Source organism: Neomonachus schauinslandi, chromosome 1 (assembly GCF_002201575.2).
Source record: "Neomonachus schauinslandi chromosome 1, ASM220157v2, whole genome shotgun sequence".
Classification (NCBI taxonomy): domain Eukaryota; kingdom Metazoa; phylum Chordata; class Mammalia; order Carnivora; family Phocidae; genus Neomonachus; species Neomonachus schauinslandi.
The window spans coordinates 106,889,401-106,904,732 of record NC_058403.1 but is presented as its reverse complement, the minus strand read 5'-3'; the positions used below and the strand labels follow the sequence as shown (position 1 = coordinate 106,904,732).

The following is a 15,332-nucleotide window of genomic DNA, read 5'->3' as shown; positions in this document are numbered from 1 at the left end:
GGGGTCATCTTAAAGTTATGCCCTCAACACTACTGGAAACCTTAAAATGCTAGATAACTTTGTTTCCCCGTGTCTTGTATTACTAAAATACAGCTATGTGGTAGGAAACACCAATCATTGTTGGATTTTTGCTCAAGGTAATGATGGAAGAGGAAGGAGATGAGCATACCTTCTCTGGAACTAGCAAGATACATTCCCCTCTTTGCTGCTACATTTTCCCTGGACTTTAGAAAGCAGCAGAGCCAGAGCTACTTGAGGGGACATGAGTACTAAATAATGCAGGGCAGAGTTTAGTGCCTCTGGTGATCACCCTTGTGGATTGAATCCCCAAAGGGCTTGCTTTGGAGTGAGGATATGAGCTTGGAGGACCTCAAGCTTTGCCCTTTGGGCTTCTAGCACACTACGGACCGGACAAAAAGAAGTTAAACCTTACTGTGAAGGAAGGTAGCATTATCTTAGTTGTATTATTTCCAAACACAAATTCTCAGAAGGTTCCGCAAATTAGCAAACACTTTGAGACACAGCATCAGTGATACAGAAAAAAGCAGATACTTACAGGGACCCTAGATGTTGAAATCATTAGCTACATCAAACAATCATCATTACCATTTTTAGATAAAGCCAAACTTTAAAATGCAATACAGTACTAACAACTGTAAGAAGCAACAGAGGAAAAACAAATCAGCACTAGGAATTACGGAACTAGGTTGAACAGGTTAGATAGCTGGTGAACTGGAAGAGAGGCTAAAAGATACAGCCACAAGGAAGCGTGTAGAGCAGAGATAGAGAGAATGCCGAGGTTCAGTTGGGAGTCCCAGAGGAGAGCAGAGGGAGCATTGGCAAGGGGACCTTTGTAACCTGCTCTGACTGGTCGCAGGATGCAGGCTGTCCCCGGGGAGGGGAAACGGCCTTGGGTGAAGTGGCTCTCTTCAGTGGGGGACAATCCTGCAGAGGGCTGACAGGTGAAGGCTGTCATATGACAGCACTTGGGGCAGCTAAGGGAATCGTCCTTCAGTCCTGAGGGAGGATCTGGGCAGAACATCACAATAGTCAATACATGGAGCTATGTCAATATTCGACAAAATAGTCCTTAAGATAAAAGGTATGACTAGGGATAGAGAGAGCCTAGATAATGATGGAAGGTTTATTGAACCAGGAAGATGTAACAATTCCATATATCTATTCCCTCCCAATAATATGGTCTCAATATATATAAAACAAAATTTGGGAGAAATAGAAGAAATAAATCCAAAATCATAGCACATGACGCTTTAACTCTAAAGTGTAGAAGTAGATAAAAATCTATGGAAGTGTGGAAGATCTGAACAACAGCTTAATATATACAGGACACTGCAACAATTTAAGCATATACATTCTTTTCAAGAACACACAGAATATTAAAACATTTGACCATTTCCCGGGTCATAAAGCAAGTTTCAACAAATTTTAAAGGACTGAAATTACACGGAGTTCTATGACTACATTTAGGTTAGAAATCAGTAACAAAAATAACCACATACTTGGAAACTTAGATCTAAATGTAAAATACAAAACTATGAAACTCCTAGAAGGTAACACAGAAAATCTAGGTGACCTTGGGTTTGGCAATGACTTTTTTTGACGACACCAAAAGCATGATAGATGAAAGAAAAAGAAAATGATAAATTGAACTTTGTTAAAATCAAAAATATCTGCGCTGTGAAAGACGGAAGAATGAAAAGATAATCCAGAGAGTAGGAGGAAATTTTGCAAAGCAAGTATCTGATAAAGGGTTGGCATCCAAAATACACAAAGAACTCTTAATTCTCAACAATCAGAAAACAACTCAATTAGGGGCATCTGGCTTGCTCAGTGGGGGGGCATGAGACTCATGGTCTTGGGATTGTGGGTTCGAGCTCCAGGTTGGGTGTGGAGATTACTTAAAATCTTTAAAAAACAAAACTCTGTTAAAAAATGGGTTCTTTGAGGGGCACCTGGGTGGCTCAGTCGTTAACCGTTTGCCTTCAGCTCAGGTCATGATCCCAGGGTCCTGGGATCGAGCCCCGCATTGGGCTCCCTACTGGGCGAGAAGCCTGCTTCTCCCTCTCCCACTCCCCCTACTTGTGTTCCCTCTCTCACTCTCTCTGTTAAATAAATAAAATCTTAAAAAAAAAAAAAAAATGGGTTCTTTGAAAAGATCAATACAACTGATGACACCTTTTAGCAAGACTAAATAAAAAGAGAAGACTAATTACCAGTGTCAAGAATGAAAGAGGGGCTATCGTTAGATTCCTTAGACATTAAAAGGATAAGGGGTAATTTAAAAAACTTGGGACTCCTAAATTCAACAACTTAGATAAAATGGGCCAACTCATGGAAAACCACAAAGTATCAAAGCTCTAACTAGTCCCATAACTACTAGATTGAATTTGTCCAAAATCTTCTGGAAAAAAAAATGTCCAGGTGCAAATGGTTTCACAGGAATATTCTTCCAAACATTTAAGGAATTTACATCAATTCTATACAACCTCGTCCAGAAACTTGAAGAGGCATACTTCCCATTTTATGAGGCCAGCATTACCCCACAAAAAGGAAACTGTAGTATTCCTGACTAATCATTATAGAAATAAATACAAATTAAAACCACAATGTCTATGACTCCACCCACTGAAGGCTGATATTAAACAAAACCACACCAAATAACTAAAAATACAAAGTCCTGGCAAAGATTTGAAACACTTGGAACCCCTCCTGGCGGGAATGTTGCTGGCGGGAATGTAAAATAGCACACCCACTTTGAAAATCAGTTTTTCAGTTTCTTATAAAGTTAAACACACTCACCATATGATACAATGATCTTAATCATAGATATCTTCCCCAAAGAAATGAAAACCATTATCTACACACAGCCTCATATACACGTTCATAGCAGCTTTATTTATAATAAAAAAACTGAAAATAACTCAAAGGTCCATCAATTAGTCCATGAATAAACAAACTGTGGTATAACCATACAAGGCAATACAACTAAATGATAAAAAAGCAACTAACTACGGACATATGCAAGAACATGAATATCTCTGAAGCATTAAGGAAAAGAAACTGGAGACAAAAGCCTAAATATGATTCTCCATTTATTGGAAATTCTAGAAAAGGCAAAACTAGTGACAAAAATCAGATCTATGGTTGCCAATGGGTAGAAGTAGAAGCAGGGGACTGGCTGCAAAGGGGAACAAGGGAAACTTACGTGATGGGAATGTTCTAGATCAAATCAAGACTGTGGTGGTAGCAATTACATGACTTCATACATTTGACAAAATTCGCTGAATTATACACTTAAATTGGCAAATTTTACTACATATAAAAAATAACCTCAAAGCTTAAAAAGAAAAAGCATGGAAATACATCAAACATGTAACAGTGGTAACACGCTTTTCTTTGTTCAATTCCCAAATATTCTACAATGAGGGTATATTGTTTTAAAATCAGAAAAATGTCATTTAAACAATCAGCATATTATATAAGATTATACCACATGATCTTGACAATTACTTAAAAATATACACAAACTCAGCTAAAAGAGTGGAAGGAAATTTACGATTTACTTTGGGTGAGGGGGTACTAAAATTCCTTCTAAAGCTTTTCAATAATCTCTACCTTTCAGGGTGGACTTTGTTTTAAAACTACAGTAAGAACAGAAAACTACTTGTCGTAATAGGTATAAATTTATCTAGAGCTTTTGCCCAAGTTAATGAATTAGGAAGCACTACATGTACTCACTTTTCAACGACACTTTTTTAAAGATCATTCACAGTGGTTTCTCTGTTTTTCCCCTTTTAAGTTTCTGTTTCAGGGTTGTTTTTTTTTTTAAGAGTTAGTCTAGGTATCACTAGAATGGTGAGGCAAACAGATTTTTTTTTTTTTTAATGTCTTATTCCTTAAAACTATAAATAACAAATAGTTCTTCGACCTGGAATAAATTTTCCACTCAGTATATACACTATTTTGTAAACAAAAGAAAAAACACAAATAGCACCTTCAATCAAGATTTCCATCCTGATCAGCTGTACAGAAGAACAGAAACTGGGGGTGACAGTGACTGCTTTAATCTCTTTCAATAGCTCATCCATTTAAACAATTCTTCAGGAACATTTTCCTCATTCTTATGGAGATTAAATATTGGTTTGGGAACATGGAACCAATTAACTAATAATCCCCTCTCCCTTTTTTTAACAGATTCTTTAAATGTTATCTTCTAAGACCAGTTTGGCCTGCTGTGAATTTAAACTGGAGAGTAAAGGCAAGAAAACATATACACAAACATAAACACACTTATAGAGCAAATAGAACCTTATGGTCACCTTGAGTTTAGGGACAAAACCACAATATTGTGATAATGACTCAATACAAGAATTCAGTAAGAGATCACTTTTGGGAGACTAGCCAAGAGAATGGAGTTAGGACACACAGTACATACATTCAAAACCTTTAGAAGGCAAGGATAGGCTGACATACATTCCCAGAAATGGGAGCAGAACCTGAACCAGTGACGTCACACGGATCATCATAGCACTATCAATAAATCCCAGTCATTGTTTGATACTCTTCCTTCAGTTTCTCTGCATTTATTGGAAGGCACAAGAAAATGTTTATTTTTAAGGATGCAGCAGATGTTCTTCCTACATTTCTTTTTGCAGTATGTTCAGGACTACTACTCTAACACCTTTTGTCAGACATGTGGGTCAAACTGTTAGATCACAAAAGAAATGGTAGAGGGGCCCCTGGGTGGCTCAGTCGGTTAAGCGTCTGCCTTCGCCTCGGGTCATGATCCCAGAGTCCTGGGATGGAGCCCCGCATCAGGCTCCCTGCTCAGCAGGAAGCCTGCTTCTCCCCCTTGGCCTCCCCCCACCCCCCGCTTGTGATCTGTCAAATAAATAAATAAAATCTTAAAAAAAAAAAAATGGTAGAAACAGGCCTCAGCAAACACTCACTGATGCAGACTGTGTGTTTCAGTTAATATGCTTTCTGCCAAGTTAAACAAAATACACTACCCTAAAGTGGCTAACTCAATAAAGGAGGGTTTATTTGACCAAAATAAGTGCATGTGCAAGGCAGGTCTAGAATTGGATAATTCAGCAGCTCACTAGCATTATCACAAACTGGTGATTTACATTTTTCCACTGAGCCAACGTCATTATCCCCTGTAATCCTAAAATGGCTACAGCAGTGCCAAATTCCGACAAGACAATGTTCAAAGGAGAAAACTTCCTCCTCCAAGACTACCAGTGAAGAAAATCTTTCTCAGATGTCCCCTTGCAGATCTCTTGTCAGTTGCAATTGACAACACAGGTTTACATTCTGATGGCTCATCAGTTGTAAGGAGAGTAAGACCATACATGATTGGCTTAGAACAATTTGATTCACCCTTGGGCAAGAGTCCAGTATCCCTGGGCACCAGGCTACACAGAGGGGGAACACTTGAACAATCAAGCAAATGGGGAGGGACAAATGGCTGTTGGGATAGCATTCAATGGTATTTGTTAGTCTGATAAAGCTGAAAACACTAGCCTATCACTCACCAGCCCTAAAATCACACTAGCTTCCGTTGTCTGAGAGGGTAAAATGGGACTCAGCATGGAAATGAGTGTAACATAATGGATTGTTATAAAAAAAAATAAAATTCAGGGACAAATAAAAACTAAGATTTAGTGAGTACATTCTATGTGCCAGATACTAGTGTATGCACTTTACATGTACCAACATTTTTAATCCTCACAACTGCTACCTGTATTTTACTGATAAATAAAAAACAGAGAAGCCATGTACCTTGCCCAAGGGAGCTGGTAAGTCACAGCTGAAGTTTGAACTTAGGTGGTCAAGTCTAGACTCACTTTCTCAATTGCTATATACTACGCTAATGTAAAAGGGGTACAAATACATTCTAAAAAGATTTAAAAAAAAATCAAGCCAAAGGATAGAGATGTAGAAACCAAGCCAAAAAGTTAGCTGAGATTTATACACTGTACATTTTATTAAACACTGGGCTCTATTACAACAAATTAATTTACTTCTGAGGGAAGTTTCATTTAAAAATGTGGTTGTGTTCAAATTCTTAACTTGACACTGCTTTTTGCCTAACCATTCCTTTTACTGGTTTCTATACTCAGTCACTATGGGCAGAAAGATTAACTTCTCATAACAGAACAAAGGAATTTCTCAAGTGGTACAACACTCAATATATATAAGAGCAGTCCTCCCAAAGTGTGGACATGACAACAGAAAATATGATCAGAGAACATATTGCTTTTTATGTTATATTTATAATAGCTATAGATAACATTGTTAAATCATGCACATTACGTCTTTACTACCTACTAAAGGTTTCTACCTTACATACAGTAATTATTCATGTCCCATGGTTTGGCATCTACCCCAAAATTAAACTATGATGGAAAATGGCTGTCAAATTTTCAGACCACCACAGAAAAGTTGTCAGCTGTAATATCCATCCTGGAATCGTGGTGGAAAGTTCCTGGGACTTGCTTTTTCCTGTGTTTTGATCAAGTCTATAATAGCTGACAGTACAGCACAGTCTCTGGATTTAGTGTCCTTCCAATCTACAGGATGGGGACTTTCGATCTTCTCTTGCAGAAGGATATCTAGTTCCTTTCTCAATTCCTAAGGTTGGAAAAATCGCGTATGTTAAACAAAGGCAGATATACTATTAAGCAATGTAATACATAAAAGTGACTTTAGCTGTTACAAAAAAATTTCGTAAGCTATTATACAAAAGACTGAAATATTTAGTGAGCAACTAACTAAAGTATGGTTATGAGTAGCCAACTAAAGTGTAGTAAAGTTAAAAAAAATTCAAACTTCAATCACACTGAGCCATTTAGAATGGCTGATCTATAAACACCTCAAAAAACAATTTAGAAAAGCTATGCATAAATTTCTCAACACCGTTTGCTCTGCTGAAATAGAGCAAGGAATGTTTAATACAACAGACATAACACTTCGTACAAAAACCACGAGACCACATGCTAACTTGCATGTAGATTCAAAGACAATCATGTAAAGTCAGTCACCTTAACAAGATAGGCAATTCTTGCTGGAGACTGAAAGACAATCCATTCATCTACAGCTATAGTCTCCTGATCGTTATCCTTCTGGATGGAAATATCACCTCCAAAGAATAAGAGACAGTATGGAGAAACTTCTGTGCAGTCATATAGGTATATCTGTAATGAGAATTAAAGCAAATTAATACATTCACAAGTCTGCAAGGATTATTGCCACATTAATTCACTACCACCAGTACTGATCTATTCTTTCCTTCTAAATTAGGTATTATCCTACCAGTGTGACTACCAAGACTAATTTTGTAGACATACCACTTATTTTTTTAAAAGATTTTATTTATTTATTTATTTGAGAGAGAGAGGGAGAAGCAGGCTCCCGGCTGAGCAGGGAGCCCGACACAGGGCTCGATCCCAGGACCCTGGGATCATGACCTGAGCCGAAGGCAGACGCTTAACCGACTGAGCTGCCCAGGCGCCCCGAAGATATACCATTTTAAACTGGTCAGTCTTCATTACTTCAGAGAACACAGGAGTTTTTATATTCTTGTTTCATTTCAAACAAGAGCACTATACTTTAAACAAAATATTTCCTGAGTAACAAAAAGAAAGCACTAATGTATCTGAAATTATTTATCTACACATGAACAGAATCTCAGTGTTCCAACCAGTACTTATAAGGCATACTGACATGTCCACAAAATTCTCTGTATGGTGTAAACTCCTATATACCCTAAAATGCCAGCATTTCTTGAAACCAGGCTCTGAAGGAAAACTATGCAAATCAAATAACCATCCCAGCTAATTAAAATACAAAGTCCATCATGACAACATGCTACACATTAAAAGTATAGATTTGCTTAAAGACCTTACAATTCATGTCAGAAAAAAAAAATTTCAGAATAATTTTATTTTTAATTGTGAAAAGTACACAACAGTAAAAATACAGCAAGACTGATGTTCAGATTCATAATTATTTTAAATATTCACTTACACTACTTGTTCTCATCTTCAGATGATAGATGAGCCAGTTGTAGTGAAATTCTGTTTGCTCCACATTAACAGATTTAGGATGAATAGCAACTAGTCCATCAGTTTTTGTGTAAACTTTGACCCTTTAAAAAAGTTAAAATGCAGTTTGTTTAAAAAAAAAAAAAAAAATTCTGGGAGATTCCAAACCAATCCCAGAATCTAAAAAAAAAATTCCACAGATGAGGCCAGTTTATTTTTGTAATACAAATTTACAAATCTGTATTTGAGAACAAAACAATTTACCTCAATTTCTAGGAGTCTTTAATTAATATAATTGAGCAGGGAGATGTTTGATAGTTTATCTTTAAATAGTCAATGGTAATTACCTGTATTAAATGACAGCATAAAAGCTAGTAATCCATTAATCCTTCTTGCTTGTTTTTAAGAGCATCTTTTCTGTAGTTCTAGGAATTCATAAATGCTTCTAACCAAAATCATGAATCACGGTCATGAGTCATTATTGAGAATAAAATCAGGTTTAATAGCATCTCTGGCCTCTATCTTCTAGATGCTAATAGTACTGCCCCAGCTGTAACTACCACAAATGTCTCCAGACACAATCAAATAAAATGTCCCTTAGCAAGTAAAGTCATCCCAAAATGACTGTCCTAAAACAATGCCTGTACTTAGTCTACCTGAGATCTAGTACTTTGTCATGTTTATAATCATAGGGTATCCAAACCTTTTCATTTAATGTCAGCTAGAATTATTTTGTTACTCCACAGTAACTGTTTTATAAGCCTATGAGCTTAAATGCCATTATAATATATTATCATCAAATAATCTCCCCACTGCTATTGGACATCTATGTTCTTTACAATATAGCTTTTTAAAAAAGTGTAAAATTACTTCCTTAGGACACAGTGCTCAAATTAATATATTCACTTATGAATCCACTGAGCCACTATTTTAATGTCTTGATAACTGATTCTAATCTAGGGTGCCTTCTAAAAGGATGGTACCAAACTGAGGGTTCTAGAGGGGAGGGAGGTGGGGGGATGGGTTAGCCTGGTGATGGGTATTAAAGAGGGCACGTATTGAATGGAGCACTGGGTGTTATATGCAAACAATGAATCATGGAACACTACATCAAAAACTAATGATGTAATGTATGGTGATTAACATAAAAAAAAAAAAAGGATGGTACCAATTCACATACTACCAGTCATTTGAGACTTTTAGTTTCTCCGTTTCCTCAGTAGAATGAACTCACTTGTTAGGCAAAAACTATGCCTAACAGTCTGCCATTACTACTGAGACTGATTATTTGTGCGTGTGTGTGTGTATTTTAAAGTTATACCTTATTTTTCAAAATAGAGAAAACACCACAATTTTCATCAAAGGAGGTAAGTTACAAAATTATGTGTCTTAGAAGAAAAGAAATCCTAAAAAAATCTTCTCTAAGTAATGTCCATCCACCACTGATTTTTAATAGTTGGCTTACTTTCCTAGTATTTACCCTAGTATTATATTTTGCTAACATTTTTTGTGAATAATAGCTGATGCCAGATAATGTGCTGTGAAGGAAAGTGATGCCCGTGTTCAACAGTTTGCCTTCTCTTAAGTGATCAAAAGAAGAATATGAAAAGCTTAAGGAGAGAATCAAGTAATTCATAATAATCTTCAATGCTTACATTTTTCTTTTTTTACCCAAATTCAGTCGGATTTTAGCAACTTTGGGATATAAACCAGCACAGATGACAGCTTTAATTATCTTCTCATTATCTATTGAGGGTAGGAAGGTAGAGAAAAAAAAGTAAAATACAGATATAACAAACAATGGCAGCAAGCTAATTTTTACACAATTTTCTGCTTTACCTGAATTTATATTAGATTTTGGATCTTTAGGATTTCTACTGCTTACAAATCCAGCTCCAAGAAGATGCTCAGCAAATTGTCCTTTCATGTTATGCAGCATCTAGGGAGCAATGGTAACAAACAGAACTAGAATACCTTTCACAAAGATTTATAGGGGCTATAAAGCATATACTCATCAATAGCTGTAAGTTTTCCTTGCTTAACACTGGCAAAAATGTGATGTTTTTAGAGCAGAGGTTGCCAAAACCTGTTTTTGTCAATGAAGTTTTATGGGAACAAAGTCACACTCACTCATCTATTATCTACGGTTACTTTTATACTATAAAGGCAGAAGTGAGAGACCATATGGCCTATAAGCCTAAAATATTTACTGTCTGATTTTTTTTTTTACAGAAAAGGTTTGCCTGCTATAGGGAATAACCACTGATGTTTAAGTACTGCTCCATTCTGCAAAAAAGATTCACTAATATAATTTTAAGTTATTCTCCACCCCATATTTTGAAAAAAAAAAAAAAATTCAGAAAAGCATAATTAAATAACCAATATCCATATTTCTACTGCTGAGAATTAACTGCTGTTACATACTGGCACAAAGGCTTAAGGTCTGCTTTTTTGTTTTGTTTTGAAGAAGAATCAAAATTTGAATACAAATGATGCATGGCTCATTATAAAGAACACAAGTAATACAGAAAAGTACAAATGAATAAATTTCTCTAAAGTCAGTACTGTTAAATGTAACCATTAACTAAGTAAATAATACTGAAGACACTTACGCATATTGACAGAAGAACTGGACAGAAATGCTATCCTACCAATGGGGTAACAGTATAAAAGCTGTTTTAATAGAAGTATTAAAATTAATTTTAGTTCAATTTTTGGGGGGTGCTGGGTAATTTTAGTTCAATTTAAAAAAGAAAGTTAAATAGGAATAGAAGTTAAATTGATGAATCCTAAATTCTCACAATCACGAGATAATAAAGGATCCTTGTAAATTTAAAATAAGAGATTATGAGACATAAAGTTGGTCTTATTTAATTGTACATCCCTTTTATGAATTGTGTCTTAAGCTTCCTACTTAATTTCTCTTACACTGACTCTCTAGACGACCTCCTTTTTTTTATCATTACTTTATACTGTTCAAGACCATAACCTTTATATTCTGTGTCTATAATTCCAATACTGTTTTGTATTCGTTCTATATTTAAGCAGTATCAATGCACATCACTCACTGATTTAGCATGTACTCTCCATTCCTGAAATTCTTTTTGATTTCTCTCTTAATAGGCAGCATTTCACTGACAGTGAGTTCTTCAAGAACAGTTCATGGGTGTAGTATTTCAAGTGCTTTCTTGAATGCCTGGCCTATCTTTATAGTTGAATTAATATGCTGACTGGATATAATCTCTTGGATTCAGCCATCTTCTCATACTTGTAGTTCATTTTATTTTTTCTCTTTCAGGAAAATGTTCCTACACATATCTCTGAATAGATTACACTTGAATTTCCTATAGAGAGACATCTATTGTCTCTGATGGATCAGTCCTGTCTTCCTGTCTACAAGCTTTTTACTTACTGCTTTAAATTTTTTTCTTTTGCAGCTGAACCTACAAACTGTGATTATCTAGAGCCTTTCTTCTATGCAATACTTTAAAGGGACTTCCACTTTGCTCCCTGTGATTCTTTTGATCATGTCTTCTTAGGTCACCAGTCTTGTCACCCATTCTATTGGCTTATTTTCTTATCTTTGTTTTACTGAACTCAGATTCTTCTTAAACTGTTCTGTGTATCTGTCCTATTTATTATCTTCTGTTTCACAAATACCTCCTATCTACTGTTTTCTCATGACACAAAACAGTTAAAGATAACCTACCCAAAAGTTAAGGTACAGATATTTAATATATTAAAATGTAAGATACTATTTGGTATTTTAAAATAGATCCTAGAAGTATTAATGAAAATTTTCAGGCTGAGTCATCAAAACAACAACTAGAGGGTAGGGGCAATTACACAAAATGATTACTTTGTATAATCATTTAACTTCATATGGCAAACTCACACAATTAACATTTTGCTACAGATCTAACTACACAAAATTGGTACACATATACTCTAACATATTTGGGAATCACTTCAAAACATACACCATTACCTGCAATGTGTTTGAAGACAAAAAATATTCCCAGCAGTAGTCTTTTTCATATCTGAAACCACGTCGCCTAGCTTCTTCCCAGCCCTATGGGGCAAAGAAATAAAGAAAACTATTTATATTGTTCCTCAAAGCAAAGATGCTTACTGGTTTGTCTTTATTTTGGTAATAATTTAATCTTTTGGTATTTCATTTTCTTTGTAAAAAAAATTCAATGAATTTTGAAATTTATAAACTAAACAAAAACAAAACACAAACTCCCCATGATTCTAGTTGTGAAGTGAGAGTTATCAGTGAATTTCCAGACCCTTCTTCATATAAATAAGTTCTATGTAATATACTGTGTATTTTATACAAAATGTCAACATACATAGTATATAATAAACAAAAAGAACACTCTGTCGGACAAATTCCAATGCTATTGCATATTTTTAACTTAACAAATAAATATATATATATTTTTAAATAGAGAAAAGAAGATGGGAAAAAGTTATTACTAGATGAACTCAAAGGAAAAAAATATTAACTTTCGCACAATATGTAGTACAAAACTGAATCTAGAACTACAGTAAAAAGATGCTATCTCTAAAAACCAAATTACATCTAAATTTTGCATAGATGGGTGATAAATATTTTCCTCAAAGAAGCATGACTTTTGGAAGGAGAAACGGTCTCTCTAAATAATGTACATGATTATGATACTCTATCAAAATGTTAAATCCAAACAGTTATACTTTACTAATAAACAGAATGAGACCATCTTTCATGAAAGTCAGTAACACAAAGATACAAATGAATAATATCAAACAGATTTCTGAGATCAACTGTTCACTTGTTCTGTTGTTATCAAAACAGACTTTTTTCCCCAAAAGGGTAAATGTTCATGAACTACCAGAAAACTGAAAAATCATGTACAATTTTTTTGAATGTTCACCTAATTTTAAATACTTAGTAATTTAATCCTGACACCTATAATAAAACAGATTTTAAAAAAAGTGAGTATGTTCCTCTTCTATTATCAGCTTTTTACCTGAATGAACTATCACAATCTAGGACAAGTCATTTTTTACCTCAAATGCATTTACAACTGTCAGGTGGTCACTTTTAGTATCTTTTGCCAATTCTTTTCTTCTTGCATCTGCAAACTTTTCTTTGCCCTTCAGAAAGGAGGGGAAAAAAAAATAGATGAAGGCAACTGACATTGCCTTGATGGTAAACACAGAAAGGCATTCTAATAAAAAGCTAATGAAAAATGATCTAAGCAACAACTATTCTGTGTATATAAAAATGCCTAGCCTTTTATTTGTAACTTTCTTACCAGTGGAATGACAAAGGGATCTTTGAAGCTGAGACTAGCAGCAATGGTGAGTACTGGATCTAAACAACAGAACAGAGCTCCGAAAAGAATCATTTTCCCAATGTGTGGCTCAACTGGTAATCGTGCTAAATGGACTCCAAGGGGTGTCAATTCTTCTTGTTTATCCAAAGCATTCTGTAAAACAAGGATTTATGTTTAAATAGACATCATAAAGCATCACATTCAAAGCTATTTCAGTTTCCTTTAAAATAAATAAACTGCAGGAGAATCCTCACTCTCTTAGGCCCAAATGCCCTAATATTGTTCAGTATTGTTTTATTCATCAAAACGTAAGTTCTGAGGTCAGCAAAGGTTAGACACTCAGATTAAAAAAAAAAAAAATCCACAACCCACTTTACTCTAAATGTTAGGAGAGAAATAAGAGAAATACCACATTAGCAAACCTTCAATCAAATAAAGAAAATCACCCACCAGACTTGTGGGAAAAAATAAAACAAAAAAAGAGACAACTATTATATATTTGGAATATATAATGCAGAGCCTTGCTTCTAGTAGTTTAAGAGACATCAGACAGGAAGGCAAGAAATAATGGGCATATCAAGAACACTGAAAAATGGGGGTAGACTACTGCTCTGATTACGTAGGTAATTTGGTCCAATCATCCCACTGAGCATAGCTAGAAAAGCTGCTTGAAGACACTGAAGAGTTAAAAAAAAAAAAAGTACAAGAATTATAAATCTAGAATTTCGGGGAAAAAAGAAGTCCAGGGAAGTGAGCCCAGCATTGGGGCTTCTTTTCCTGGCAGAAGCAACAGAAATCCTCTCTGGAGAAAGTTATCACCATCCCAGGCTTCAAGTTTGTATCTACTGCAAAATTCTGTAAATACAGCATCTAGTATACAATTAAAACAACTAGGTATACAAGAAGATATCAACAAAAAATAAAAAAATAAGAACTAGGTATCCCATTAGACACAGACTTCTATTTAACATTTATGGCAGAAATAACCTTAATCTTACAAAATCTCTTTCAGAGAATAGAAAAACAAAAAATATATAATGCTCCCAACTTGTTTTTTTGTACCTGGCATAATCTTGGTACCAAATGTGACAGGGACATTTGGAGAAAGGAACACTACTGAATAATCTTATGCACAAGAAACCAAAGCAAAATAATGGCAAACTGAATCCCAGCAAGTCAGATTTGTTTGAGGAATGAAAGTTGGTTTAACATTTGAAAAATCTATGTAACCCAATACATTACAAATTAAGCAAGAAAAAAAGCATATCATAATCTTATCAGAGGCAGAAAAGGGATTTGACAATATCAATTATCCATGCATGATAAAAATTAAGAAACTTCCTTGATAATTTCCACAAAAAAATCTTAAATAAACATGCTCAACAAACTGTTGACAGCTTTCCCTTTAAGAACAGGAACACAAGAATGCACACTATCATACCACTTCTGCTCCACATTGTACTAAGGGTCCTAGATCATTGGAAAAGGATATATAAAACTGTATTTATGGGGCGCCTGGGTGGCTCAGTCGGTTAAGCATCCAACTGTTGATCTCAGCTCAGGTCTTAATCTCAGGCTCATGAGTTTGAGCCCTGCATTGGGTTCCACGCTGGGAATGGAGCCTACTTAAAAACAAACTGTATTTATAGATGTAACTGTGTATGCAGAAAAAAATCTACACATAATCAGAGTAAGTGGGTTTTAGTGATTGAATACAAGATCAACATTCAAAAACCAATTTCAGTGGCACCTGGGTGGCTCAGCTGGTTAAGTGCCTGATTCTTGATTTCAGCCTAGGTCATGATCTCAGTCAGGGTTGTGAGATCAAGCCCCACGTTGGGCTCTGCTTGAGATTCTCTCTCTCCCTCTCCTTCTGCCCTTCCCTCTATGTGTGCACGTGTGAACTCTTTCTCTCAAATAAATAAATAAATAAATCTTT

The 15,332-nt window shown here is 35.3% G+C and overlaps 2 protein-coding genes across 3 annotated transcripts in view; one reads left to right on the top strand and one right to left on the bottom strand.

Moving 5' to 3' along the window:
• Nucleotides 1-4,673, top strand: part of ARHGEF26 (Rho guanine nucleotide exchange factor 26) — a 123,825-nt gene extending 119,152 nt beyond the window's left edge. Inside the window, exon 13 of the mRNA XM_021685929.2 lies at nucleotides 4,216-4,673. Coding sequence (XP_021541604.1) covers nucleotides 4,216-4,238 — 23 coding nt within the window. The 3' untranslated portion in view covers nucleotides 4,239-4,673. The remainder of the gene's footprint in view (nucleotides 1-4,215) is intronic.
• Nucleotides 4,674-4,896: 223 nt separating this feature from the next.
• The window catches only part of DHX36 (DEAH-box helicase 36), a 48,229-nt gene continuing 37,793 nt past the window's right edge, over nucleotides 4,897-15,332 (bottom strand). For both annotated transcript variants that reach the window (XM_021685927.2, XM_044920218.1), the window contains exons 18-25: nucleotides 13,373-13,546; nucleotides 13,125-13,211; nucleotides 12,058-12,141; nucleotides 9,909-10,008; nucleotides 9,725-9,815; nucleotides 8,053-8,173; nucleotides 7,068-7,220; nucleotides 4,897-6,657 (exon numbers count right to left, since the gene is read on the bottom strand). In XM_021685927.2, coding sequence (XP_021541602.1) covers nucleotides 6,472-6,657; nucleotides 7,068-7,220; nucleotides 8,053-8,173; nucleotides 9,725-9,815; nucleotides 9,909-10,008; nucleotides 12,058-12,141; nucleotides 13,125-13,211; nucleotides 13,373-13,546 — 996 coding nt within the window. In that variant the 3' untranslated portion in view covers nucleotides 4,897-6,471. The remainder of the gene's footprint in view (nucleotides 6,658-7,067; nucleotides 7,221-8,052; nucleotides 8,174-9,724; nucleotides 9,816-9,908; nucleotides 10,009-12,057; nucleotides 12,142-13,124; nucleotides 13,212-13,372; nucleotides 13,547-15,332) is intronic.